This window comes from Phaseolus vulgaris, chromosome 6 (genome assembly GCF_000499845.2).
Source record: "Phaseolus vulgaris cultivar G19833 chromosome 6, P. vulgaris v2.0, whole genome shotgun sequence".
Classification (NCBI taxonomy): domain Eukaryota; kingdom Viridiplantae; phylum Streptophyta; class Magnoliopsida; order Fabales; family Fabaceae; genus Phaseolus; species Phaseolus vulgaris.
Genome location: NC_023754.2, coordinates 22,259,087 through 22,286,119, shown reverse-complemented (window position 1 = coordinate 22,286,119; position 27,033 = coordinate 22,259,087). Strand labels below are relative to the sequence as shown.

Genomic DNA, 27,033 nt, shown 5'->3' with positions numbered 1-27,033 from the left:
ATATATAATGACCATTTTTAAGAGCGAATAAATTTTAATTGAATTATCTCTTATGACCACGTTTACAAAAGTTTGTGTAAATGTATTTTTTTTATTATCTAAAAAATACTGCATCCTATACTATATTGTTTTTTAAAATAACAATCACATTTACAGATTTTTATATTAAGACAACTTTTATTTATTATCTACATAATGCTATATCTGAGTGCGTTTTAATTTCTATATAAAGTGGGTGTAACTTGTTAACATTGACAAAATTTTTGTTTTAATCTCTATAAAAAAAATAATAGTTAAAATTTGGTTTCTTATAACACTTGTTAACGATTCTTTTAATAAGTATATTACCAAATTATTATTTATTTGTGCAAAAATTACATTTAATAATAACATATTATTATAGTTATAATTCATCTAATATAGTTAATCAGACGGTAGTATAATTTTAGTTTTAATAAATAATATTTATTACATCAATTCTTGATATAACAAATATAGTATGTATTTATTATAGGAATTCTCATTTCATTTGTAATATAACAAGTGCTTGTTATGTTAGTTTTATTAACAACTGACATAATAAGTTTTATCTAGGATTTAGAAAAAATAAATTACTTTAATTTCTCCTTCTTTTCTTTTTCCTTTTCTTGGTATTATTTGGTGTCTTCCTTTGTTATCTTCACATCTTCAACATGTATGAATCTCTTTTTTATTTGCTTTGTGTTTCTATGTTAAGGCATGTATATGAATGATGGTTTTGTCATATACAAATGTTGGGTTTGCTTTGTGTTTCCCTAAATGATTACTCACATTGTTCCATATACATTAATTATTAATTTAAAAAGTAACTTACCTAAAATTTAAATGCGGTGCTTCTTCACCTAAACATTCAAAGTTAAATATGTAATCTGATTGAAGAGTATATTGCAAAAACCAATCCCTATTTACAAGACATTATAGATATATTTTTTTTCCAAACAGAACTATTATAATAAAAGTAAATTATTCTTATAAAACATGGTAAATATAGTATACTGGCATAAGAAAAGTTGATGGCACCATATTCATACCTACAAAATTGTATGGACCATATTTGCGACTGACCAATTTGATATATAAACACTCGAGTACTTTTTAAGGTAAATCACTTATTATATGTTTGGATTATAAGTAAAATGGGAAAATAATGCAAACATTGGAATAAAAAAAAGAAAAAAAAACTGTTTACATGGATAAAAATAGAAAAATAAGTTTAAAAAAGTCTTACTCGTTCAGATTAGTAAACAAGAATAAAAAAAAAATCTTTTTAAACATAACTTCATACGAACTTAATGAGTTGAATGCACGCGCCGTGTAGAAACCTTTGCGAGTGAGGATTATGTTAGGTTTGTTCACTTTATTTTTTGTTAACAACCTTTGCTTTACTTTTGATTTATTTATTAATTATTTTGTACTAATTGAAGTTGGATTCATCTGGGTTTTAGTGCAGTCGATGTGTGCATACCCTATAAAAAGAAATAAAAAATAATAGCCTTAAAGGCTTTATTTAGGGAAAGCTCAAACAATTGATGTTGAAATGAATGTTAAAATATGTGAAGAGAACCAGAAGGATTGAAGTAACATGAGCATTTTCATGTTCCATGGATGGGTTAGAAGTTTTGGAAGCACTTTAGAATAATGTATTCTACAGTTATCTAACTCTTGTAGGGGAGGAACAACCCTTCAAAGTTAAAAACCGATTCAAAACTGAACATTTTCCGTACAACACTATTGGACACTTTTGAGTTATGATGCTTTCTTTGTCAACTTTGAAGTTGTTTGATCCAATTGTGAAGAATGAAGATTCCTTATAAGTCAAACCTATTGGATCCCCATAGTCATCCTCATCACCCTTTCCCAGTCCTGTCAAAAGGGTCTTTACCACAACACTCCACTAATCTAAAATTAGATTGCCCTATGCAAAACTAGGGCTAATAATTCATTTATCATATTATTCCTTTAACAATTATTATTCTTTAATTTAACCTTGTCATTCTCAATTAAGAAAAAAATGGTTTAATAATTTTTTTTTTCAAAATATATAAGTATATGCATATCTCATCTTATGAAAGTGGATGCATACCTCAACTTATTTGAAGTTGTAGAGTAATGGGTCTGGGCCGACGTATAATATGAGAATCGAAATCATATCTTTAACATGAAACGTGCGTCATCTTTTATTCATTAGACTTAATCACACATAATGACTCAGTAAAAACATAATCAACTTACATTACACGTGATGTGTCAATATATGTAAGAAGAAACGTCAGCAGGAGGATCTATCTTTTACACACCGGTATAGGATACACTTACCCTAACCTATTGATTGATGTTCTAGGGCTAGGTTATTCCTACGTAGAACATTAGATTTAAAATTCACTTATTAAAATAATATCAAAAATATCTAACAAGAGTTTGTTGAACTTATCATATCATAAATTTATTATTATTTTTAATCGTATTCTATGATAAAAACTAACATGATTGTTTTTCGAGCAATTAGTAGATAATATATTGATGAAGCATGAATATTACTATGATTAAATTATGAATGTGAGAATAAAATATTAAAGAATGATTTAGTGGAAGCTCGTTAGGCAGTGAAGCACTTAAATATGTAATTAGTGGAGCCAAGTGATTAAGAAAGGTGCTTAGGCCATAGACTAGATCCTTTTGTTATATACTAACTTCATCTGTTTGTTGGCATTTTGTGTACTCATTTTGCATTTAGTAAGATCCTGTTTAGTGGTGGGAGCCCGGTTTTTATGAAGTTGCAATGAATGTTACTGAGACTACCCATAACAATTTCTATCAATGATTCTGATTCACTACACTTCAAATTATTAATACATTAGTGGTAGTGGAAAAAGCGTCTCTAAAAATAATTTTATGTTTGAGCGGTAAATGGAAAATTCATAAATGAAAAAAAGGACTTTACTAAACACGAATAGTCAACTTTTAAATAAAAAATCTGTGAATAATTATTTCTAATTTATAAAAAGAACTAAAATTAAAAATAATTTATTTATGGGGATAGAAAGATATCAGTCAAGACAGTACACATAAGTAATTCATTTAGAAATACTAAAGTAATAAATAAGTTTTATAAGATATGATTTTCCAAGAATAATAAATATTATGATAGTTCAACGAAATAAAAAAAATTGCATTGGTGTTAAAAATGATTAATTTAACTACATTTAAAATAAATAACTAAGAATAATAATATAATTCGAAGTTTCAAAATGAATTTGATCTAATAGGTAACTCTAAAAACTAATAAACATATAGATAAAAAAAAGGGTAGTTTAAGTTAAACTAGGCATTTTTTTTATTTAGCTCATTTGGCCTGTAAATCCAAATGGTTTATATATTCGTTTACAATCACGTTCGTGTTTAAAAAATCTTTATTACTTTATTTATTTCAAAATTGATTGATTATTAGACAATCGTACTATATCTATAATCACTCTTTTCAAAGTTGATTAAATCAGTCACTTTTTATATAACTTATCTTATATTATTAAACAAACTCATTATAGTATTTTGACAATTTTTACGTACTATTTGAAAATATCATGACATCAATAGCACTACGTTTACGATTCTATAAATAGCAAGCTTTTTTTCAAGGACAAAAGTCAAAGAAAAAATAAGAAACCAAAACCAAAAATCCCTTGCGCGTCGGGGATGAAAAACTTCATTAAGCTTAATAAAACAACGATGAATATCATTTTTATCATGATATCTAATGGTTACTAAAAAATCCAGTGAACATATGGAGTAAATCATGAATTATTTTTTTATTTGTTGAGTTCTAATTATTTTGGTGTGGTCGATTTGCCTTTTTGGTCCACTCGTAAAAATACTGAATCTTAACTACTCAACAGGTTCATACATATCAGAATCACTTTTTCACATGTTTAGAGGCAAACAACTTACGTCCATTGACTGAAAAAACGTGAAACCAAGAACTGGAAGCTTCCAGCTGGATGTGAAATCACGTTGATGAAGGACCAAACACGTAATATATCACCTCAAACCTATACCATCAGCAGCTCCAATCGCACATAAACTCTAACATAAACCTACACCATCAGACCGCCGCTAACATCAGAATGCAACTAAATTGACTTACAATACATGAGTAATGACACAAATAAAGCCAAGCAACAGGAGGTCACCAAAAATCAACCTTCGGGTTTATACTACCAGAAAATGCATGGTACTCAAAAGCAACAAGCGATGAATTTTAAGCTTGGTTAATTTCCCTAGTCCTAACAGTGTTGCAAATAACGACTTTGGGATTATTTTTGTAAAGTTAATTCAAATGCTACAATTTCATCCTCATCTTTGATTCAATATCAGTTGCACCCCCTGAAAAGAGAAATGCAATGTGTTCTGACGCAGATATCGCGAAAAACCTACATAAATTTTGTACTTAAACATATGCAAGTTTAAACAAAATTGACGGAAATATTCATTACAATTTGCTCCAGAGCGGCTGAAAAACAATATCAGCGTAAAATGAAAAAAAAAAAAGGGAGCATTAAATAATTATACACTAAAATACCAACAGATCACATAGCACTTGAAAAATATGCTTTAGTGCTCAGGGATTCAGACTGAACCGTACTTCGAAAGCCCAACAGTACATTCATCACATTCACTGCAGCAAAAATAAACGATAGATTGTTCATTGAAACCCCATGGCTATTTCTTAAATGCAGTAGTAGGCTTTCACTAATAGTAATTCCACATTATATTTAGGCACGTATAAGATAACAAGTAGTAGAATATTATGTTTGTATAACAGATACATAAATGATGATGCCAGTAAAAATAACAGGATTGAAAATTAATTCCTGTTTTGTTAAAAACAATATGGAACAGCTGAAAGTTGAGAGAATGATGCAATTGACTAGCAGGATACACACTAATCCCAGACACTCTTCGTATAACATGAAAGTAAGTTCAAGCGTCAAAATGATTTTTCAACCTCTACAAAATTATAAAGGTTGCATCCAACACATTGTTACAATCAACCCGGTTTCCATGTTCCAACTTTTTACCTACTAAAATATGCCTACTTCAACAAGGTACCACAATTTTGTACATAGTATTACAATTTGTAAATGTTACCTCAAATGCTACGAAACAACTAGTAGGTGTTAAAGTGGCTATGTGAATTCCTAAATGAACAAGTGTATTGGCAAGATTGGGACCGGTGATTTTGTAACTCAAACTCATTCAAACAAACATCAATACCTGGTAACAATAATGGAACTGTAATTCGTAACTCAATCTAATGCATCCCACTGGCCAGCAAAAACTTATACACTGTAACAGTCATTCACTACGAAAATCCAATCCAATCATTCCAGTTCACCATAGAAGATATAAGCAACTTTCATACCTAATCTCACATATTTGCAAACTTGAAAATGTCATTGGTGTCCAATATTTTAAACTCCAACAGCCAAGACACTTGATTTTAATGATCAATCTGATTCCATATTCTAACTTTATTACCTACTAAAATATGGCTACTTTAGACTTGTAAACGTTACCTCAGTTGGTACTAAACCACTGATAGAAGAAAAAGTGGTGTTGAGAAAACCAAAATGAGCAACTGTCTTGCCATTATAACCTTTGTGAACTATATGTATACCATTTTGTTTTTATTTTGTAGGATATACACCCTACACAAACTGTCCCATTGAAACAAATTTCAACACCTAGCAAGTTAGAGCAACGAAACAGTAGTTTGTAACAGACAAAGTAGTCCTCCACACTGCCCAGAAAAAACCGATGCATTATCACAACAGTCGTTGACTACAAAAATCACACACAAACTAAAGAGTCCACAACAGAACACATAAGCTGGTTTCATACACAGAAATATTTGCAAACTTCAAAATTGTGTCCAACATTTTAAATTCTAACGGCAGGAAACATCAACAAAGCAAACCTACCAATCAAGATTGGTAAAAATTAACGTGTCTCAAGTACTTACTCAAACAATTGTGAGATTATAGCTGTTGCAAAGCTGAAGTAATGCAGCTTGATTTGCCGGATCTACCACTTCATTGATGACCTTCGGGTATCTCCCAGGGGAAAGTGTTGACAGCCGAGACAATGAGGCAACGAAAAATTCTTTGGGATCTCTTATATCTTTTAGTGGATCTTCTTCTTTCTTCCCAGCATTGTAAAGACGAACAAAAGTAGCAGTATAACCAACATTTTCTGAAATATCTGGCACATCAAGTTCCTCGTCAGCCCTTTCCTGTTCTGGCCGCGAAAGAAGAGTGACAATGCTGTCCACCATCTTACCCCAGGATTCAGCAGCAGCAGGATCCAAAAGAATTGGAGATTCACAGATGAGTCTGGTTGAGGCAACAGCAGCCAACTTAAGCTCGATGGCTCCCGTAATCAGCTTAAGATTAGGTATCCAAAACTGATTCAAAATCACATTAAAAATATCTGGCTGCACACCGTTCATAGTATCAACAAGGTTTGAACACCCGTGTTTAATCAGAAAAAGTGAAATAAATATCAGAAGAGACTTTATGAGTTTTACTGTTCGTCTTCTTTGGAGCTCCCTGAAAAGAGCAGCCCAGATATGAGAAATATAAGGTTTAATAACACCGTACTCAAGACTCTCAATGACGGTGTTGAGTACATAAAATCCTTGATCAGATGTGCTAGAAGATTGTATAAGTGTGTCAAATATGCCAAGCACCTTAGTCAGTCTATCCCCTTGGTTGATCTCATTCGGTGCCTTTTGAAGGAAGGCCTGGAGTAGACGCACAAGTGCAGGGACATTTGGGGCTCTCTTCCAAGAATCAGGCGACAAAAGAATAACAAATATCTGCATATAAATGGGGGGAATGGGTGATCTGTTTAGCTCAACAAGCTGAGCAAGCAACTGAAATGTGTATGGAAAAAACTCGGTTACATCATTGGTCAAAATTATTTCCAACTTGGGGAAAAGGCTTGCCTCGAAAACAGATACAGACAAGCCCTTCTCACAGCCCCGTTTCACAAGAATAGCAACAGACTCAAAGAGATAATGATTGAAAACGGGATTTTTAGGATTTCGGCAAACTTCGCCAAGAATAAAGGTCAACCCCTCAATGCAAACTCGAGCAACATCTGCAGAAAGATCAGCCACTCCAAGAACCCTCATAATGCATTTCATGACATACTGATTCTCCTCAGACTCTTGGTGTTTTAAGGCACTGAAAAGATTGTTCATCAGCACGGGGAAGATCGGAGTGATGTCTGCTGAAGTATAGCGTGGCCCACCCACCTCATCCTTTACCAACAACAGTTTCTCAATACAACTTGCAGCGTAAGAATGTACAACATTTGATTCCGAAGCTAGGAACCGAACCAAATCTGGGAAAAACTTCAATGCGACGGCCTTCGATATTTGATTCCGGAACATAGTAAAAAACTTGAGTGCACCTGCCTTAAGCATGGGATGCCCATTCACATCGGGACTCTGCAGCTCAGGGACAATGACGGATTCAAAAAAGCTCTGAACGTCAACAAGCTCAGTGGAGACGTAACTAGTTCCAGCCTTCTTGATAGCGAGAGAAACAACCAAGTATATAGCACAGTCCTTGTCCTTCCAATTAGCCACAGGGTTGGCAGCAAATGAACTTAACAAACTCTGTATCTGCGAAGAGACAATGTTCCTTACAACATCCCCATAATGCGTAGCAATTCCCTTGAGAAGCTCACAGGCAATCCTCCTCCTAGTATCAAGATCACTACCTTCCATATCCCTTCTAATAAACTCTATATAATTCATCTCAAAAAGCTCCTCATCGTCTTCCCTCAACTTCACATTGGGAATCACAATTCCCTGACATATCTGGGGCACAACCCCTTCACTCGCAAACAAGTTATGGTGAACACTAGTACTGACCGTGGTCAAAAACTTGATCGCGGTAATGGCCAGCTGATCCCGGTTAGAAGACTGAGACACATTCCCCAGCAAAGTCCACACAGCAAGAGCAAAATCATTCAAATAACCCTGAAATTCCTCTTCATTCTTTTCCATGTACAGATTAATATTCTCACAGACCTTGGCCCTAAGCTCATCGACAACAGCAAGACCATCGCCACCACTTCCCTCGAGAGCAGGATAAGTGGTGGTGAGATATTTCCGAAACTCACCCATCCACTCCTTCATGTGATCCTCAAAGAACTCAGGGAGCTCCTGAAAATTCAACGAGTAAAAAATGCTACAGCACAGACTCTGTGACTCGAAGAGCGGGCGCAGGTTCGCGCCGGAATTGACACTGGCGTCGATCAACGACGCCGTTTTGAGGAAAACCTCAAGCAAAGGCGCAGCAAAATTATCGAGGCAATACTTCAAATCGAGAAGAAGATCATTGGTTTTAAAAACGAAACGGAATTTGTTAAAAATGGAATCGGCGGTGCCGAGAATGCCGTTAACGGAGGCATAATCGGACGCCTGTGACGCGTTTTTCAGATTGGAAACGAGTTCGGGAAGAAGCGCCGGCCACTCCTTGGGGAAATCGTGCTTACCGATAACGGCGAGGGCTTCGCTGAGCTGACTCTGAATCTTACGGGTAGCGGAGAGCATGAGTGGAACGATCAGGGACTTTATCTGCTCCTTCTCCGGGGGCAGTATGGGAGCCTCGGAGGACCACCGCGTGCGGAGGTGGTTCTTGAAGTTCACGGCGGCGGCTTGCCTGATCTGGTCGTCCACGGAGGGCTCTGCGACCAGGCGGAGGACCACGAGGCCGTAGTTGGGACGGTCAGCAGCGTCGGCGAGGGATGTTTCGGCGCGGCGGCGGGGCTCGGGCGCCGGAGACAGCGTATGGAGGAAGCATTCCGATAGGAATTGAAGAGTCTGAGGGTTCCACTCCATCACCACAACACTTTGTGAGAGGTTTTGAGTGAAAAAGAATTTCAATTTGAAGTTTGAACACCAAAATTTTGTTGCGAGCCCCGCTGCGCACTTAAATAACCTAAGAAGACACGTGTAGACTTGTAATAATAGGCTAGATACTCCAGTTTAGGCCCAATTACGACACCTATGATCCAGTTTGACACAAATTCATTTTTTTTTTAAATAATTTGTTTGAGTAAGGATTAAACATTTTCTGCTATACAATAAACGTAAGTTTAAGTTTAAGAATAAAATGAAGAATAATAATTATTTAAATTATATATATTTCTATATATATTAATGACTGTGACAGGGTTTCTAATAATAAATATTATTACAAATTATTTTAATGTTTAATTGATTCTTTAAGACAGATAACAAATAAATTTGTGTAATACTCTTTGAATCATTTATATTAACTGGATATTAGTATAGATATGGTTCATATCCAATTTTTTGAATCAGATATGTGGACGATATCTCTCATTTTAAATTACTTAAATATTTTAATTTATTTCAAATATTTTATTTTAAATTTATATTATTATAATTTATTTGTATTGGTTATTATTTAAAGAAAAAATAATGTATTATTTTGATATTATATTTTTAATAATATAATATTTTATAAGTATTTAACTAATAGAACATAAATTTTATATTTGATAGATATAAACATGAATTTTGGAAAGGATACACAAACTTTATTCTAAGGAATATAGGTCTCATGTATGATTGAACATAAATTTAAATAATACTTTTTCTTTGAAAGCTTTTCTATTTACACTAAAGATTGGGGATTGTGTATGATTAATTAGCTTGATTTTCTATTATAAGTAATTTATAGGATGTGTTAATCACTAAATAGATAAGATTTGATTAAATTATTCAAAATATTAAGTAAAAGTCACATGTATATATACTTGTGGTATTTGAATTCACTTAATTTTAAAGATAAATCACTTAATTCACTTAATATTAGTTAAAATCAGAAGGTTAAAACAAAAATAAATTATAGTTTATAAAATATATATTTTATTATAAATTTTTATTCTGTGTCAATGTTTCAACTTCAAGTTTATTGAGATGATATTATTATAGTCAATTATCGCATCAAATGTATTATCCGTTTTGGAGTTAAAAGCTTTATCACGATTTTGTCCTTAAAGACACCTTAACGAGTTATAAAAGGAATGAACATATAAATTGTCATTGATCTCAATTCCTAAACATTGTGAGACTATATTTAACGTAAAATTAAAACATTGGTATTCACCCTAGAATGGAATGAAAGATCTTTCTTTTTATTAAAGAACCTAATCTAATCGTGTAAGTGATTAGTGAGAATAGCTACTTTTTTAACCTCATAGTAAACAATGACAGATCTTTTTCCTTTGTTTTCTTGGGAACCTCTTTTTGGGAACCTCTTTTGGAATGGCTTTTAAGAGAGATGAAGTTCTTTTTGTTTAAGATGCAGTGCAAGATCAAAGTTTCAATTGTTTCTCTTCTAAAAAAAGCTAATAATAGGGTTGAGTAAAGCCTACAAAGTGGAAGAACAGTGAGATTAATTTTGTTTGGAATGAAAATCTACCTTGCAATCTGACTCGGAAAAAAATCTACAACCTAACATGTCTTAGCAATATCTACAACTTAGCACAACTGAACGAAATTACAATCCAATACAACTGGAAAAAATCTAAAACCCAACATCTATCGGTGAAATCTACATTGTCAGAAAACCTATAACCTAACTTAGTTAAAAGAAAAATCAACACTAGCTCAACTAAAAAAATTAACTCCAATTCCGTTAGAAAATAACCTTAGAAAAACTAAGGTCATATAAAAGCCTTACTAGTTCGAGTGGAAATAATCTTTAAAAAATTTAAGGTCAAGTAAAAGTGACATTGGTTTAATTAAAGCAAAGAGTTAAAAAAACTAAGGTCAATAAAAAATTGCTCCAACTCGACAGATTTTAAAAAATAGTACATTACTCCAATGGCCAAATTTTAAAAGATTATTGATATAAATAAATTGTGTTTGACAACAATTTAAAAAATATATATATACTTTAAAACAATATTTTACTTTTATAAATATATCTTTTATTCGTATTTTAGTCATACTTTTTACATATGATTTTGCTTTTATAAATATTTATTTCTCATTTATTCTAGCCATGCTTTTAACACGTTTTTTAAACCTTTTTATTTTGTAAGAAATCATACTTTGTGGCATTTTTTTTTTTTTTTGACAACACGCTTTTTTGTGTTATTTTTTGTTTTATTTTTTAAGAGAAATTAAAAGCACTTTGTTCTGATTTTCTTTTATGCTTTGATGCAAGTTTTTAGTAAATTACGTTTTTTTAATGTTTGTAATTTGTTTTTAAATTTGTGAGTTTTAATAATATTTCATTGTGTTAGTGTTGAGTATGGTTGATCTCCAAAACTGCCACTGATTAGTTTGAAAAAAATTTGGTGTTGATTGGTAATGAGGAAAATCAGTTGGGAATATGCTGGCATTGTAAGTTTGGACCACACCCAGCCACAACAAAAATTCACACAAAAAACTAAGTAAAATACTTTTAAACTAAAAAAATACAAACTTAAAAAATCTAATCTATTAAAAAACACCATTACACTATATTTTTTAAAAGCTTGTAATAATCTTAAATAATAATAAAAACAACACAAAGATACTACAAACGTGCTACTGAGCATAACTTTAAAAGGAAAAAAATGGTGATATAAAACAATTTTTATAAAAAAATACAAAATCATGCTACAAAGTAGGACTTTTAAAAAAAATAATAAAAAATACAAAGTAAAATTGTAGTTTGAAATATCATCTATCCAATCTTGAGGGGTGAGTGAGTCTTTGTTTAACAACTCAATTATAAATAACTCATTAAGTTAAGTAATTGTTGAAGATTATGCATTTAATAAAAATTAAAAATTAAGATATTTTTTAACATACTCTTCTAAATTCTCCAACGTACGTGAAATTATAAATATAAATGATCTAGTAATAAAAGTTTATATTTATTTATAATTGATGTGAAACTTCGAACACAATTCAATAAATGTGATCCAAAAGAATTAAATATGTATAAAATGAAATATTTACTCAATAAATACGTGGTGGTATGAATTATTTATCCATAATATTCTTTTAACATTAATTAGGTAATGAATTGGAGTTTGTGGTTATATACAATTTGCTTATATCTATAGGCTTAACAATTAAGACCCTAAGTTACTATTCCAAATGGAGGGTACATATTTTACAACGTTAAGTTTCACTGATTATATGCATTAAGAGAGTGAAAAACTTGTTGAATTTTGTGGAGATAATTGATAAACCTAGACCATTAGTTGAACAGAGTTATATGCATTCATAGTGAATATGATAATAATGAAAATAACACGTCTCAACTATCAATGTATCTAATAATCATCATCTTAATTTTAGTACAATATACTTATATAAGAGAACAAATATCTATAACAAACTGTTACACTAACACTTTGAAAACGACTTGACGAAATATATTTGAAAATGATTTATACATAAGAGTAACATAAATTATTTTTATAATTGTTTTAAATAATTTTTCATTATATATTTGTTATTATTATATAATATATTTATTTTTAATATTTAATATTTTGTACTCACTAAATAATTGTATGGGTTTTATTTTTAATTTTGTATCCATGTTAAAATAATGTTTATCATGTTTAGAAGAAAAAAAACATTTATCTACATTAAATTAATATTTAATTATAAGAATTAAATTCAAATTTCAAGTTATCAAATACTGAAGCACAAATAAAAATTACATAGCCATAGATTACTTGTAAGATCTATATTTTAAGCAATTTTTGGAAAAATATACCATGAGTTATTTAGTCCCGGTATGACATAATAAAACACTTTTAAATGGCATGCCGAAACTTATTTAAAGTGAAATAAAAACTTGTAAGAAAATACTTTCAAGATTTGTTAGGTGGAGGAATAGAAATTCATTCATTAATAAATCATTATTTCAACTATAGGTCTATCCTTGTTAGGTGGAAAAAAAGTGTAACGATCTTGAGTCATAATAAGAAACTCAACTTTTTAATATATTTATATGTTATATGTAAGTTAAAACTATTCTTTTATTTATTTTACTTTTAAAAATATATTTTGTTGATGAGATAAAAATAAAAATTACTTTTTATATCTTGAAAATATATATTTCTACAAACAACTAAATAAAATATTAATTAGAGTAGAAATTTTATAATACATACATTGAAGTAAAAATTGTAAAATAAAATCTTAGAAATGAAATGACAAGTCCACAAAATTTAAATTAAGAACTCACATAGTTATCCCTGGAATGAAAATTCTCGTTTTCATTATTTTGCAATGAATGCAAGAGAGACTAGGGTTAAGAATTGAGTTCTTGTGAACAATGCCTCCGGAATTCAAATCAGAACAATGCAGCTTTAAACAAAATTGGTCAAAACATTACAATTTACTTGCGGTTCAAAATAATAAAAGAGAGAACCAAATAATTATATACTAAACTACCAACAACTCACATTGCACCAGTGTCGTAAAGATCACAATCTTTTGGGAAGAAAAAAAAGTCGGATCATAGAGTGGATCGGAATCTGTCTAGATCAGAGCAATCCAGCAATTCATGGATCGGATCAGAGGATCTTTGGGCCTCTCCGATCCATGACTCAACCCAATAAAAAAGCTGAAAACCCAATTTAGACAGCTTCTTCCTGCACCTCCATGATTTCTTCGGGCACCTCCATAAAATTTAAAAATACCAAAATTATCCTTCAGTAAAAAGATAAAAATGAGAAAGGAAGTTACTTCGTGTGGTGGGGTGCATCTGGAGGTGGTGCTTGAAGTGGTGTTGGAGGTGGTGCTTGAGAAGGTGGTTGAGGTGGTGCACAGTGATAGGTAGCAGCGGTGGTAGGTGGTGCACGGTGGTAGGTAGCAGCGATGGTAGGTGGTGTTGGCATTGGCACCGGTGAGGTACATTCTCATTCTCATTCTTCTGCCTTAAATAAATATTTTCGCATTAGTTAATCCGGTGGATCCACGGATCACATAATCCGGTGCTTAAGTAAAGCGTTCTGGATTAGATAACTTTTGTGCATACCGGATCCAGAACCTGCCAAATTCATATTTCCGGATTGTGTAATCCGGTACCAAATGAACTATGGATTACACAATCTGGAAGTGATTTTAGAACATGACTTACGTAGTCCGGTACTCAAACATGACTTACGAATTATACAATCCGGTAGTCATTTTGCTGTGAAAATTTTGACTTATGGATTACACAATCCGGAAGTCACCTGAAATGACTTATGGATTACGTAATCTGGAATTCATTATGTTGTTAAAATTTGACTTATGGATTATACAATCCGGAAGTCACGTTGTCAATTACTATTTTTGTTTTGCATATGGGAATTTATGCAAATTATAATAAAATTAAAATTTATGTTTTATGAATGAAGGTGTAAGTATGGAAGAATTAATGAATTGTGTGCATCAACATGGATTGTTTGAAGGGGACTATGGTATCCATTTTACAACAGATGAGGTGAATAAAATTTCATTTCATTTATGTTTATTGCATTATAATTTGAAGAAGTGATTTTGTAATATTGTTAGAATAACTTTGTGTAGGTGTTTCCTTCGCGAGAAGACTTACTTGAATGGGTCCGTAGGGTTGGTTATGGACTTGGTTTTGTTATTGTCATTATTAGGTCTGACATAGCAAATGGTAAGCAAGGGAGAAAGACATATGTCTTGTTAGGCTGTGAAAGGGGGGTAGTTACAAAAAGTATAAAGATGGTTTGGAGGTTAGTGTAACTGGTACTCGAAAATGTGAATGTCCCTTTAAATTGCGAGGTAAACCTGTTGGAAAGGGTCAAGGTTGGGTACTTAAGGTAATATGTGGTACTCATAATCATGATTTGTATGATACCTTAGTTGGTCATCCATATGCAGGCAGATTAAAAACGAATGAACATTCAATGCTTGTTGATATGACTAAAAGCATGGTTAAGCCAGGTAACATTCTACGTACTTTGAAGGAGAATAATGAGGATAATATGACAACAATAAAGCAAATATACAATGCAAGATACTCGTACAAGAGATCAGTTAGAGGACCAAGAACTGAATTACAACAGTTAATGATGTTGTTAGACCGTGACAACTATCTTCACTGGAGTACGTGTCATGAGTCTTCAAATATTGTTAGTGATATTTTTTGGACTCATCCTGATGCTGTGAAACTCTTGAATGCATTTAACATTGTATTCTTAATGGATACAACTTACAAAACAAACAAATATCGACTGCCTTTGCTTGAGATTGTTGGTGTAACTTGTACAAGTTTGTCCTTTTCTGCTGGTTTTGCATTCTTATCTAGCGAGAAAGAAAAGAACTTCATATGGGCATTACAAAAATTTAGAGGGTCACTTTTGACATCGCATGTGGGGCCTGAAGTCATTGTTTGTGATAGAGATCTTGCTTTGATGAATACCATCAATATTGTGTTTCCTAAAACAAGAAATCTTCTTTGTCGGTTTCACATCAATAAGAATGTTAAATCAAAGTGTAAAATGTTGGTAGATTCTGTCGAGGCTTGGGAAGTTGTGATGGATTCATGGAAGACTATCATTGACTGTACAGAGATTGGTAAATTTGATGAGTTTGTGAAAAATTTTGAAACTATTTGTTCACCGTGGCCATTACTTTTTGAATATGTGAAGAACACTTGGATTATTCCGCACAAAGAAAAGTTTGTCAAGTGTTGGACAAATTTGTTAATGCATTTGGGAAATACAACATCAAACAGGTATATGAATACTTTTACTTTGTTTAGAACGTGTATAATGTGTAATTGTTTTATTATGTTTTATACTATACAGGGTTGAATCAGCTCATTGGTCTTTGAAACGAATATTACAAAATAGCATGGGAGACCTGTGCTCGTGTTGGGATGCTATCAAACATGTTATTATACTTCAACATAACGAGATTAAGGCATCATTTCAAATGAGTCTACATGTGATAGGACACACATTCAATGTGCAATTGTATAAAATGTTGGTTGGCTCTATATCTAAACATGCTTTAATTCTCATTGCTGAAGAGTTTGATCGGGTCAATGATGTGGGGTTTGATAGTGAACGATGTGGATGTGTACTCAGACAGACTCACGGATTACCATGTGCTTGTCAGTTAGCCAGGTATGCTATGGGTGTGATTCCTCTTAATGAAGTTCATGTTATGTGGACGAGACTGAGTTTTTCAGGTTTATCTGAATGTGATTCATCATCTCGGTTGTCAATTCAACATGAATGGGATGTGATTCTATCCCGGTTCAACGAGGTTGATATTTGTGGCAAAGTGACAATCAAAAACAAGTTGCGTGAAATTGCCTATCCGGACATGACAACATTATGCGCACCACTTAATGTAGTTAAGACAAAAGGATCTCAAAAGAGTCAAGGAAATAAATTTCAGAGGTCTACAAAACGCACCCCTTCATATTTTGAGCATGTAGATCGCATCCATTTTGTAAATGATAGTTCATCATCTTTGAAGACTTGTAAGGGAAAGGTTAAGGTGATGACCAACACCAATGCAATTCCCATGCTTGATTAATTTCATCCGAAATGTCACCCTTATATTTTGGATATAATAGATGTTAAAGCTGATGGACATTGTGGGTTTCGTGCTATTGCCTCATTGTTGGGGATGGGTGAAGAGTCATGGCCACTCATCAGAATGGATTTATTCAAAGAAATATCTCAGTGGCGTGAAGAATACGCAACATTGTTAGGTGGTCATCAACGAGTAGAAGATATCAAGAGGTCCTTACTAGTGGATGACCTGCATGCTCAACATTTGGACTACGAAGGCGACGACGTGGTACAACACTGGGTCGATCTCCAAGTTCACCTCTGCGAATGTATGGGTGTGATACCGTCCTAAACCAAGACATGTACTCAGGAACACATGCAGATGGACTAGAAGCAACTCTCAAACCTGTCACCACGTGGTGATCAAACTGCAACCACCTTTGATCAATGACATGTGCACTAGGAGCCTCAGCCGCCATCGGTGATGATGGAATGCTCTGCTCGTACCCAAATTGGCGCAAAACACGCTCGGGCATATGTTTATGTGATAAGCTGCCCAATCGCAAGTGACCTGAGAATAAATAGATGGTCTCAAATGGTCTGCTCAATCTATGGTCCTCATACGGAGTCCAGATGATGTCATCGTGTGTGACCCCATCCAACTGCGCCCGCACATCACCAACTGCGCAAATCTGATGGGCAACAATATACCGTGCTGCCCGCGGGTGTACATCGTCATATGAGGGATTAATATCCCTTCTTCCCATGCCCGAGAAGTGCTCATAAATCCATGCCTACGTAATTCAATCATATTAATTATAAAATATTTAATACAAAACATTATGGAATGTAACATGTGATTGTTAATTATTTGTATGGTTTCATACCTGAATCAGTGTCGCATAACTGGCCAACTGCTTTGTGTTAAAATAAGATGCATCCCCCAACTGCTCATATAGATATGTAAGTGTTGCTGCTCCCCATGCATATCCATGACACATATGTAGATTGTTGAATAACAATAAGTACGATATAGATACAGAGGTGGCACTTTTATCTGCAAAAATAGTGCATCCAAGCAGATGCAACAAGTAAGCCCTGGCAGCACACTCCCAAGCCTCTTGAGCGCAACATTCCTCATATATATCTCGAAGCCAACTCAATCGTACGTGGACGCCTCGACACTGCCTCATCTCAGCCTTCCCCCGAGTCTCATCCACCCCTAGTAACTCAGCTAAAATTGTTGCAGCTCCGTTGTACTCTAAGGGCACATATGTTGGGAATTGACCCAAAATGGGGAGGTGTAAAAGAGATGACACATCATCAAGTGTGATGGTCATCTCACCTACGGGAAGGTGGAAGGAGTTTGTCTCCCGATGCCACCTTTCGACAAAGGCTGAAATCAATCCCTTGTCACCCACTTCATAACTTATATTGCACAAACTAAACAATCCGGAATTTTGTACAAGTAGCTCAATATTAGCATGAGGCATCCCAAATTTACGTAATTTCCTACCGTGAGATACCAATTTAAGTTCTCCCCGATCCTAATATAAATGTTGTATATATTAAATATAATTAAATAAATTTAAACAATAATTAATAAAGATAATTTAATTGAAGGTTTTTTCGTTCTTACCTCACCCTCCCAAAGCTTAACAACAACATGGTCAGCAAAATTGACCAGTAAAGACATATCAGAAGGTCCTCCAGGAAACCCTTCTCCGTGCTCTACTTGGTCATCATTCTGTAATTCTTGTTCATTGTCATTATCAATATGAACATCATCATCAATCCTTTCCTCGACACCACCTCGGTCTCTTCTACGGACGGATGTCGTCGGTCTTCTGCGATCATGATCTTGAGATCCACCACCTCTAGTTTTAGCCATATCTATCCACAACACAATTTAAATTTCAATTATTTACAAATAATAAATAATATAATCATGAATTTGTGTACATAATATAAAATTTAAAAATAGTTTTTAACAAGTGGGTTGTAAACTAAATATATAACAAAAACACAAAAATGCAAACTTTGTAAGAATATTACCGGATTACATAATCCGAAACACACACAATGTAAACCTAAACCGAATTACATAATCCGAAACACACACAATTAAACCTAAACCGGATTAGGTAATCCAGAATTACTAAAACACCTAAACCGGATTACCTAATTCGGAATTACTAAAATAAACTAAACCGGATTAAGTAATCCGGTATTACTTTCCATTCACAACTATACCGGATTATTACATAATCCGGTGCCTATTATGAAAAATGCACACAGTACCGGATTACTAAAATAACCTATACCGGATTATGTAATCCGATATTACTTTACATAAACAACTATACCGGATTACATAATCCGGTGCCTAGCGTACCGGATTACATAATTCGGTGCCTAGCGTACCGGATTACACTACAAACGGATTACACAGCAGCAACAGGTTCAAAAGCAATGAAAAATCTGGAAAATTCAACTTACTAACCTGTGAAGAGGACACTTTGGATGTGTGAGTGCTAGAGAATGTGGAGTTTAGAGAGATGAAGAGAGATGAAGAGAAAAAATCTTCCAATGGAGGTGTGGAGAGATGAAGAGAAAAAATCTGAGAATGGAGGTGTGGAGCGGCGCCGCTGCAGAGAGAAAACGCACAAGTGAAAGTAAAGATTAGGTAGGTTAAAAGTATATTAAACTATTATTTTTAATTTTTTAATATTTTTACTGAGGGGTATATTAGTAAATGTACTTTTAGTATGAGGGTGGGAGAAGGTGCAGGAAGAAGCTGTCGCCAATTTAAATAAAATCAGAAACCCTAATTTCCTAATTTGAACATCCAAATTTCAGCACCCCTATGCAACTCGCAACTCTGTTTTCACCACCACTCATGTCTCCGATTGCACTGCCACTCACGCCACTGCTCGCACCATCACGCTTGCACTGCCTCCGCCACTACTCCATTTCTCATGACAACTAAATAGTTTATCTGTATTAAACATTATCTTGAATTTACTTTTTTTAATTATGCTATGTATTTAGACAATTTTATGAATTATAATCTATATTTAATTATTTTATGTAATTGGACCATTTTATGAATTATAAATCTATTTATAATTATTTTAATTATGTTGTAAAAATTCGAATAGCAAGTCTTTCAAGTTGAGTTATGATCCTCAGATTACAAGTTTTCATACCCTATCCTCTTTCGAGCTACAAGTTTAACAACATTGCATTGCACTTAGAAACACTCTTTAGAACTCATGAATTCAGGCTGGAACTGTACAAGGAAGCCACATTTTTTGACCATCATGGGCCGAATGAATGCATTGATAACTTGGTATAACCCATAAACGTCGCCAGAAAAATACGAAACTTGACGTCCAAAATGAATAGGACTGAAAATTTAGTGAATGGTGCGGCTCGCTTACAAGATACAGACAATACCAGCCACCATTCATGTAGCATGAAAGTAAATTAAAACTTAAAAATATGTTTCACCTCTGACAACACACACAAAGCATATACATGTCCCGTTGAAACAAATTTCAACGCCTAGCCAGTTAGAACAATGAAAGGGCAATTTGCAACGGAAAAAATTGCTCCCCGCACCAGTCAGCAAAAAACACATGCATTCTTACAACAGTAGCTGACTACCAAAACTCCACCCAAAATACATGTCCCGTTGAAACAAATTTCAACGCCTAGCAAGTTAGAACAATGAAAGGGCAATTTGCAACGGAAAAAATTGCTCCCCGCACCATTCAGCAAAAAACACATGCATTCTTACAACAGTAGCTGACTACCAAAACTCCACCCAAAATAAAGAAACCATAGCAAAAGTATACCACTTTCATACATAGTCACACAAATATTTGCAAACTTCAATATGTCATTGGCTTTCAATATTTCAAATTCTAACCGAAAGGAAACCTCATCGAGAGCAAACCAAGCAAGCAAGATGGTGTGTCAAGTACTTAAACAATTGTGAGATTTAAGCTATTGCAGAGCTGGAGTAATGCAGCTTGATTTTCCGGATCTACCATTTCATTGATAACCTTCGGGTATCTTCCAGGAGAAAGTGTCGACAGCCGAGACAACGAAGCAACAAAAAATTCTTTCGGATCTCTTATATCTTTTAGTGGATCTTCTTCTTTCCTCCCAGCATTGTAAAGACGAACAAATGCAGCAGTGTAACCAACATTTTCTGAAATATCTGGCACGTCAGGTTCCTCGTCAGCCCTTTCCTGTTCTGGCCGTGAAAGAAGAGTGACAATGCTGTCCACCATCTTACCCCAGGATTCAGCAGAAGCAGGATCCAAAAGAATTGGAGTTTCACAGATGAGTCTGGTTGAGGCAACAGCAGCCAACTTAAGCTCGATGGCTCCCGTAATCAGCTTAAGATTAGGTATCCAAAATTGATTCAAAATCACATTAAAAATATCTGGCTGCACACCGTTCATAGTATCAACAAGGTTTGAACACCCGTGTTTAATCAGAAAAAGTGAAATAAATATCAGAAGAGACTTTATGAGTTTTACTGTTCGTCTTCTTTGGAGCTCCCTGAAAAGAGCAGCCCAGATATGAGAAATATAAGGTTTAATAACACCGTAGTCAAGACTCTCAATGACGGTGTTGAGTACATAAAATCCTTGATCAGATGTGCTAGAAGATTGTATAAGTGTGTCAAATATGCCAAGCACCTTGGTCAGTCTATCCCCTTGGTTGATCTCATTCGGTGCCTTTTGAAGGAAGGCCTGGAGTAGACGCACAAGTGCAGGGACATTTGCCGCTCTTTTCCAAGAATCAGGCGACAAAAGAATCACAAATATATGCAAATAAATGGGCGGAATGGGTGACTTGTTTAGCTCAACAAGCTGAGCAAGCAACTGAAATGTGTATGGAAAAAACTCGGTTACATCATTGGTCAAAATTATTTCCAGCTTAGGGAAAAGGCTTGCCTCAAAAACAGATACAGACAAACCCTTCTCACAGCCCCGCTTCACAAGAATAGCGACAGACTCAAAGAGATAATGGTTGAAAACGGGATTTTTAGGATTTCGGCAAACTTCGCCAAGAATAAAGGTCAACCCCTCAATGCAAACTCGAGCAACATCTGCAGAAAGATCAGCAACCCCAAGAACCCTCATAATGCATTTCATCACATATTGATTCTCCTCAGACTCTTGGTGCTTTAAGGCGCTGAAAAGATTGTTCATCAGCACCGGGAAGATCGGATTGATGTCTGCTGAAGTATAGCGTGGCCCACTCACCTCATCCTTTATCAACAACAATTTCTCAATACAACTTGCAGCGTAAGAATGTACAACATTTGATTCCGAAGCAAGGAACCGAACCAAATCTGGGAAAAACTTCAATGCCACGGACTTCGATATTTGACTCCGGAACATAGTAAAAAACTTGAGTGCACCTGCCTTAAGCATGGGATGCCCATTCACATCGGGACTCTGCAGCTCAGGGACAATGACGGATTCAAAAAAGCTCTGAACGTCAACAAGCTCAGTGGAGACGTAACTAGTTCCAGCCTTCTTGATAGCGAGAGAAACAACCAAGTGTATGGCACAATCCTTGTCCTTCCAATTAATCACAGGATTGGCAGCAAATGAACTCAACAAACTCTGTATCTGCGAAGAGACAATGTTCCTTACAACATCCCCATAATGCGCAGCAATTCCCTTGAGAAGCTCACAGGCAATCCTCCTCCTAGTATCAAGATCACTACCTTCCATATCCCTTCTAATAAACTCTATATAATTCATCTCAAAAAGCTCCTCATCGTCTTCCCTCAACTTCACATTGGGAATCACAATTCCCTGACATATCTGGGGCACAACCCCTTCACTCGCAAACAAGTTATGGTGAACACTAGTACTGACCGTGGTCAAAAACTTGATCGCGGTAATGGCCAGCTGATCCCGGTTAGAAGACTGAGACACATTCCCCAGCAAAGTCCACACAGCAAGAGCAAAATCATTCAAATAACCCTGAAATTCCTCTTCATTCTTTTCCATGTACAGATTAATATTCTCACAGACCTTGGCCCTAAGCTCATCGACAACAGCAAGACCATCGCCACCACTTCCCTCGAGAGCAGGATAAGTGGTGGTGAGATATTTCCGAAACTCACCCATCCACTCCTTCATGTGATCCTCAAAGAACTCAGGGAGCTCCTGAAAATTCAACGAGTAAAAAATGCTACAGCACAGACTCTGTGACTCGAAGAGCGGGCGCAGGTTCGCGCCGGAATTGACACTGGCGTCGATCAACGACGCCGTTTTGAGGAAAACCTCAAGCAAAGGCGCAGCAAAATTATCGAGGCAATACTTCAAATCGAGGAGAAGATCATTGGTTTTATAAACGAAACGGAATTTGTTAAAAATGGAATCGGCGGTGCCGAGAATGCCGTTAACGGAAGCATAATCGGACTCCTGTGACGCGTTTTTTAGATTGGAAACGAGTTCGGGAAGAAGCGCAGGCCACGCCTTGGGGAAATCGTGCTTACCGATAACGGCGAGGGCTTCGCTGAGCTGACTCTGAATCTTACGGGTAGCGGTAGCGGAGAGCATGAGTGGAACGATCAGGGACTTTATGTGCTCCTTCTCCGATGGGTCTATGGGAGCCTCGGAGGACCATCGCGTGCGGAGGTGGTTCTTGAAGTTCACGGCGGCAGCTTGCCTGATCTGGTCGTCCACGGAGGGCTCTGCGACCAGGCGGAGGACCACGAGGCCGTAGTTGGGGCGGTCGGCGGCGTCGGCGAGGGACGTTTCGGCGCGGCGGCGGGGCTCGGGTGCCGGAGCAAGCGTTTGGAGGAAGCATTCCGATAGAAATTGCAGTGTCTGAGGGTTCCACTCCATTGCCACAACACTTTGTGAGAGGTTTTGAGTGTTTCTATTTGGAGAGGGAAAGTGAGATTTTTCAAGTTTTGAACACGCTTAAAAATTTTCATTTTTCATTTGCTGCACTACTAAAAGTCCAAAAACCAAACGTTACCAATACATGGTTTTTTCTTCTTGCACCGCATCAATTCGAACCTCCACACCCATTGTTTTTTGAATTCCAAAATTATTCTTACGAGTTTTATTTCAAACGTAGAAGGTCCATGGCAGCGTGTTGGCTTTTGCTGGCTGAACGTGGTGGTGGAGGTAAGGTTGATCTTTAGCAACATCGTAACGTATTTGAGGGATACTTATTTTTAAATTGAGTGTTAGGTTCGGATCAGGTAATCCGTATTTAAACTACTATTTAAATAAAAATCTGAAATAATTAAAATTTTTAAATATAATATTTTATTTAAAATTTAAGTTGCTTAAAATCCTAAAATAATTTATTTTCTACTTAAATAAAAATCTAAAATAAATAAATTTTTTTATCTTTTTTATTTGAAGTTTTTGTTTGTTTGTAAGCACGAAATTTCAGTCATAAAAGAATGTATTTATGAATGACGGTGTGAACGTAAAAAACCCAAAACAAAAGTTATAAATCAAAACCAGCCCAATCCTAAACAGTAATATTAAACGAAATCTCCAAACCTGGCTTTTGGGCATTTCCTTGTGATGGACCGTATGACTAATGAATACCCAACGACTATTTCTTCCTGCACCTCTATATGTTTTTCTTTTCTGAAACTTCTTGCAAAACATGAAAATATATTTTATCCTTCTTCCTCCACTCCCATATTTCAGATTATATAATCCAAAATAGTCTCATTATATAATCCAGAAATCTGTATTTGATAATACCTTCTGGGTTATGTAATCCGGACACGTATTTAAAAATATGTTTATAAATTAAATAATGCAGAAGTTAGAAAGATTTATAGATTGTATAATCTAAAAACTAATGGATCTGAAAAAATACTTAGAAATTATGTAATTTGAAACTAATTATTGAACTGAAATATTACATAAGAACATTTTTTAAAATATAAAATTTATGAAAATAAGAAAAAAACATATAAAGATACAGTAAGAAACCGTCATACCCATGTAGATCCAGGTCCAGTTCGGAATGTGTCCACAAAACGAAAATCTCAATCAACATAATAACACGTATAAATGGAAACATAATCAATCACCATAATTACAGGGCGTGGCATAGTTAACAAATTCATGTGACAATCGAAAAAGGTTTTATTTTCTAATTCGTTTGTTAAAATGTATATAAATAGAAATTAATAAATTATATAACAAAATAGAACGTATAATTTGTAACAAATTTTTGTGTGTTACTATAGTTCTGTAAAAAAAAGTTATAATTACATTTTAATTATGGCGAATCTTAACTTATGTGATTATATGTTTTGTATAATGTATGCATTTGAGTAGGTGGTGTAGTTAGTAAGGAGAGTTTGGGTTTTGAGCTGTTAAATGGTTTGGAACAAGAGTAGTTAAGTATTGAAAGGAAAATAAATAGACTAAATGGTGGACTTAGGAAAAAGAGGTGTGTCTTTGGTAATTTGGGAAGACCTCTCTTATTGAATGTATCTCTTGAAACTATAATTTTCTTGATATACAAGAAACTAAATTAAAAGGTAAGGAAAGTTAATTTTATACTCACATACCTTTTATTAAAGTTTAAAATGTAGGAGTGCACACACAAAAATATAAATTGGTTGTTTTAATTTTAGTAATTATAGATGAAAGTTTAAGTTATAATTTGTATATACGTAACTTTAATTGTAAATTTAAAGAGTTTAGATTTGAAATCATTTGATGATGTAAATTTTGTTATTTAAGTGTATCTTATATTACATTGCATTTCGAGTCATATATATATATATATATATATATATATATATATATATTATCATTGTTGTAATTATGGGTACTAGAAAAAAAACATTTTTTATAAAAAAAATAACACATAATTTGTGGATGCAATCTTAATTAGTATAGTATATTTTTTAAAGAGTGTACTTTATATAAATCAATTTAATATAAATTCAACATAAATGCAAATTAATAATACGTTCCAACACAACTCCGAGTTAGACCAACTTCAAAAAATGAGTTGATGAAACTTCAAAAGCTTCGGTCATACAACACCAACACCTCTTGATCAAACTATATCATTATAATCATCTCCATGTTAAAGAAAAGAAAAAAATGGACGATTTTGATTATCCTATCTTATTTTATCCATTACGATTTCCTTATTAATATATTTATTTTTAAAACAGAAGAATAAACCACCAAAATTTGTTGAAAAAAATATAGAAAAATTATATTTACATGGAAATGATGTTTATATGAAACAAGTAATAAATTAGTTATAGACATATTCATAAACTTTTTATTGTTTATTTACTCAAAAAATCATATTTATAATAGAAAAAACCAGCTCCTATGTTTTTATATTCAGAGAATAATATCCAATCCGCATGATATTTTCAACGATCTATTTCCACAATCTTAAGGACTAACTACAACATTTTTTAGTTGCCAAACTAAAAAAAAAAGTAGAATATTTTTGAAGTCATTATAAGTGAAGAATGACGTATAGAAGGAAGAAGGGTCCTACAAAAGAGCAATTAGAGGGTAGCAATGTAGAAGTAACAATCATGTGCACTCTCACAAGTTTGACTCAGGTTTGAAATTTTGTGGGGGCCAAAATCAGCATCCTAACACTTCACTTCTAGAACTATCCACTCTAAGCTTCTTTTGGCTCCACATATGTTTTCGCCTCTTGGGACAATAAGAGTATGTTTTAAAAAAAATCTTATTAGATTAACTGTCAATAATTTTTTTTCAACAATAAATAAATAAATAGATTTAAAGTATTTAAAAGATTCTCCAATACTTATACAAAATAATTAGTTAGATGTAAACAAACTTAAAGACCATCTGGTCACCAAAAAATATAAAAATATAGAACACCAGTAAATAATATTCATCACCAGATTACAACAAAAGCTCAAAAAATCAAGAACTAGTCCCTAAACTGTCAAAATACTAGTTATATATATCAAATTTTTGTTATAATAAACTTTAAATAATCTAATATCATATAAAGTGAAAATCTAAATCTTAAATTTTTGAAAGGTATACAAATCACGTACATTTTTGTAAACAGCGACAGGAAACAAAAATCAACGTTTTGTGTAGTGAATATAGTCCCTGCAGTTTTGAAGTCATGATGAGTGAACCATGACGTATAATAAGGGACCATTGCCCAATTAATAACCCCTCGCAAGTAGAGGGACAATCACGTGCATCTTCACACTTCCACTATTGGGACTTTGACTAGGGTTTAGAATTATGTTATATTATTGTTAATAAAAATAATAATAATTATGAATATGTCAATTACTGTAATTGAAAGAATGTGTAAAATTGAACAAAATTATTTTAAATTATTGTA

The 27,033-nt window shown here is 33.9% G+C and overlaps 4 protein-coding genes across 5 annotated transcripts; 1 reads left to right on the top strand and 3 right to left on the bottom strand.

The window, feature by feature from the left end:
• Positions 1-3,821: 3,821 nt before the first annotated feature.
• LOC137831914 (exportin-2) lies at positions 3,822-9,033 on the bottom strand. Of its 2 annotated transcripts, none has more exons than XM_068639818.1 (2): positions 6,059-9,026; positions 3,822-4,130 (listed from the first exon to the last, which is right to left on the bottom strand). In XM_068639818.1, exon 1 carries the CDS (start codon positions 8,948-8,950, stop codon positions 6,059-6,061), a length of 2,892 nt encoding a protein of 963 aa, XP_068495919.1. In that variant the 5' UTR covers positions 8,951-9,026; the 3' UTR covers positions 3,822-4,130. The 2 variants fall into 2 exon arrangements, with proteins under 2 accessions (XP_068495919.1, XP_068495918.1); XM_068639817.1 differs by lacking the exon at positions 3,822-4,130 and adding an exon at positions 4,368-4,711 and having other exon boundaries at positions 6,059-9,033.
• Positions 9,034-13,346: 4,313 nt separating this feature from the next.
• Positions 13,347-19,326, bottom strand: LOC137831913 (protein MAIN-LIKE 1-like). The gene is made up of 4 exons (XM_068639816.1): positions 19,145-19,326; positions 18,281-18,534; positions 17,529-18,188; positions 13,347-17,435 (listed from the first exon to the last, which is right to left on the bottom strand). Exons 2-4 carry the CDS (start codon positions 18,530-18,532, stop codon positions 16,866-16,868), a joined length of 1,482 nt encoding a protein of 493 aa, XP_068495917.1. The 5' UTR covers positions 18,533-18,534; positions 19,145-19,326; the 3' UTR covers positions 13,347-16,865.
• On the top strand, positions 13,976-16,663 carry LOC137833523 (uncharacterized). The gene is made up of 4 exons (XM_068641866.1): positions 13,976-14,008; positions 14,672-14,768; positions 14,996-15,851; positions 15,925-16,663. Exons 1-4 carry the CDS (start codon positions 13,976-13,978, stop codon positions 16,661-16,663), a joined length of 1,725 nt encoding a protein of 574 aa, XP_068497967.1.
• Positions 19,327-20,126: 800 nt separating the features above from the next.
• On the bottom strand, positions 20,127-23,629 carry LOC137831912 (exportin-2-like). Its single transcript, XM_068639815.1, has one exon. The coding sequence runs from the start codon at positions 23,526-23,528 to the stop codon at positions 20,631-20,633; it is 2,898 nt and encodes a 965-aa protein (XP_068495916.1). The 5' UTR covers positions 23,529-23,629; the 3' UTR covers positions 20,127-20,630.
• Positions 23,630-27,033: the final 3,404 nt, after the last annotated feature.